This window comes from Pteropus alecto, unplaced genomic scaffold, assembly GCF_000325575.1.
Source record: "Pteropus alecto unplaced genomic scaffold, ASM32557v1 scaffold392, whole genome shotgun sequence".
NCBI classification, from domain to species: domain Eukaryota; kingdom Metazoa; phylum Chordata; class Mammalia; order Chiroptera; family Pteropodidae; genus Pteropus; species Pteropus alecto.
In genome coordinates, this window is record NW_006431933.1 from 1,441,093 (window position 1) to 1,444,024 (window position 2,932).

At 37.0% G+C, this 2,932-nt stretch overlaps 1 protein-coding gene across 1 annotated transcript in view; it reads right to left on the bottom strand.

Moving 5' to 3' along the window:
• Positions 1-1,600: 1,600 nt before the first annotated feature.
• The window catches only part of ZNF41 (zinc finger protein 41), a 60,857-nt gene continuing 59,525 nt past the window's right edge, over positions 1,601-2,932 (bottom strand). The window contains exon 7 of the mRNA XM_015585554.2: positions 1,601-1,694. Within this exon, the coding sequence (XP_015441040.1) occupies positions 1,601-1,694 (94 nt within the window). The remainder of the gene's footprint in view (positions 1,695-2,932) is intronic.

A 2,932-nucleotide genomic window follows, 5' to 3' on the forward strand; every position in this document is an offset into this window, starting at 1 on the left:
TGAGATATCTGTGTGTTCTTTTGACTTCTTGAATTCCAAGCCAGTTCATTCTTTAGATTTGACAAATTCTCATCAACTATTTGAAAATACTTTCTAATCTCTGCTGCTTATCCTCCCTTCAAGAATGCCCATTATTCTTATGTTTCCTTTCCTGATGACATCAGCTAGTTCTCATATTTCTCATTCATTGTTTTTTATTCTTTGGTTTCTTCTTCCTTCTGATTTATTTCTAGATTTCTGTCTTCGATATCACTGATCCTTTCCTCTCTTTGGTTGACTTTATTCCCCAAGTGTGCTATTTCATTCTTCATCTCTTTTAGTGTGTTCTTCATCTCCAGTTCTATTTGGTTCTTTTTGAGGGTTTCAGTCTCCTTGCTAAAAAATTCATTGTGCTGATCTAGTTTATTTTTTTCAGTTCCTGGAATTGTCGATATGAATTATTTTGGATCTCATTGAGTTTTTTTCCGAAGTATCATCCTGAATTCTCTGTTATTTAAGTCACATATTTCCATGTCTTTAAACTTATTTTCTGGAGATTTTTCTCTTTCTTTCTGTGCTGCTTTGTCACCTTGGTTGTTCATGATGTTTAATGGACTATTTATCCACCTGGGCATTAGTGGAAGTGTATTCTGCTTTTTTTCCAGAAAGAAGATTTATTATATAAAGATCTCTCTTTAGCCTGCTGCAAAGAAAGCGCTTTTCTTTTGGTTTCCAGTAGGTGGTGTCTAAGCCTCTTGGATCCTTGCTTTATATAAAGTCTTAATAATGCCTTCCCCCCCTCCTTATAGATGTTTAATTGTAGTCACTAGTCTCAGTCTCAATCCCTGTCAGTGTTAGCGAGAGTTTCGGTTGCATTTTCTCAGATTCCTCTGGGCTCCGCAGTGTTCGATCTTGGAGGATATTTGAGGAGGGGCCCTCTGGGTTGGGGGTTGGAGACTGTGGCTCAGCTTCATGTTTTGCAACCGCTGTTGGTAAAAATCAACCGTTGTTTCTCTGCCATCCTGCTTCTCTGCTTTCTGCCCTGATGTCTGGGCCCTACTGCAGGCCACGTGGAGCTCATATCCCTTCCTGCCTGGGAAATTGCCACATCTTCTCTCCTTCCTCTTCTCTACAGAGAGCTCTGGCAGCTGCGAGAGGCAGCTTCTTTATTTCTCCTAGTCCACTGCCTGACACCCGGGATTGTGACCTTCGATAGCTCTTATGCACAGATTCCATGCTCAGATGTGTTGATGTTCAGTTTGGGTGTTTTTTGTTGAGTTTTAGATGTTCAGCTTATTATTATTTCAAGGGGAGAGATCTGGGGATGTCTCTCACTCCACTATGTTTCTCCAAACTCCATTCTGCATTTTTGAAGCTTGCATTAGCTTAATTAGATTAGAATCACCTGGATAATCTGCCTATTGTAAGGTTAACTGATTATAACCTTAATTACATTTGTAAGATTCCTTTTGTTATAATATAATCATGGGGGGTTATGGCTCATCATATTCATTGGTTCCACCGACATTTAAGGGGAGAAGTTTATATGCAGGTGAAATGGATATTAGGGTTCATTCTTAGAATTCTGCTTACTGTATCCACTTTTGCACTATCTTCTTTTTTATAAATATCCCACTGGCATATCTCCATTGATAATTCTATTGGCAAATCTCTTTCCAATTACCTGTTGATTGGCAAATCTTTCATTAATTAACCTGTTGGAGAAAAAAATAATTACCCCATTCAAAAAAACCCTTTAAAATATCTCCATTCATAAATCTTCTTGAGAAATCTTCCCATTGAGAAATAAAAACCATTGACGTATCACCTGTTGATGTCCGTCATTGAAAAATCTTATTCATAAACACTCATTGGCATGTTTCTTATTTATAATCCCTGTTGAAAATATCTTTTCTTATAAAATACCCCTATAATACATACTCCACTGTTACTTGGCCATTAAAAAAATCTCTACATTCTTAAATATCTACCCAATGGTATAACCCATTTGTGCTCTTTGATGACAAATTTCTTTACTTTTTAAACACTTACTTATTGGCATGTCCTATTGTCTAGCTCATTTTGCAAATATGCCCATCACAAACACCCTCGTTGATAAATAGCCCATTGCCAGTGCCTATTGTATATTTCCCCATTCATATGCACTTATCAATGTATCGCTTTTTGATAGCTCCACATTTACCAGGATCTATATTCATAACTACCTCCTCCCACCCAGGTATAATTCCACTGATGATCACTGATAACAAATCTCTTTATTCTTAAATACTCACCAAGGGAATATTTCTCATTGACAACCCAATTTACAAATCTGATTTGCAAATGCCTGTTCACTGGTAATTTTACATTGAAAATCCTATTTGAACATACTCATAAATTTTTACCTACTGGAGAATATCTCTCATTGATGGCCTACTTTGACATATCTCTGCCTTCTTAAATACTTCTCAATATATCCCACACTGATGAGCACTTAATAGATACAAGTTGCCTTTTCATAGATACAAGTTCACTGGCATAGATTAGAACTCTACACTTATAACCTCATTGAACTTTAATTACATCCTTAAAGGACCTATCCCTTAATACGACTACATTGAGGGTTAGGGCTTCAACATATAAATTTGGGGGGGACCAATTTAGTCCATAACAATAACATATAATGCCCAACAAGAGCAAACAGATATCATCAAAGTAGTGGTATAATAGAGAATTAGAATAGGAAATTGAAACATTTGTTGTCTAAAACTGGGGGAGGTAAAGGCATGAAGGGCTGGCTTACATGTCTTCACAAGTGTGTGATTATACTCAACATGGCGATGGAACAAGGAAGGGTCTCCTGTATATAGACTCCTTAACTTTTCAGAAGGATCTGAGGAATAGGAGGTGGTAAATGATGCTGGTATGACTACATCACCTCAACTTTCTTATT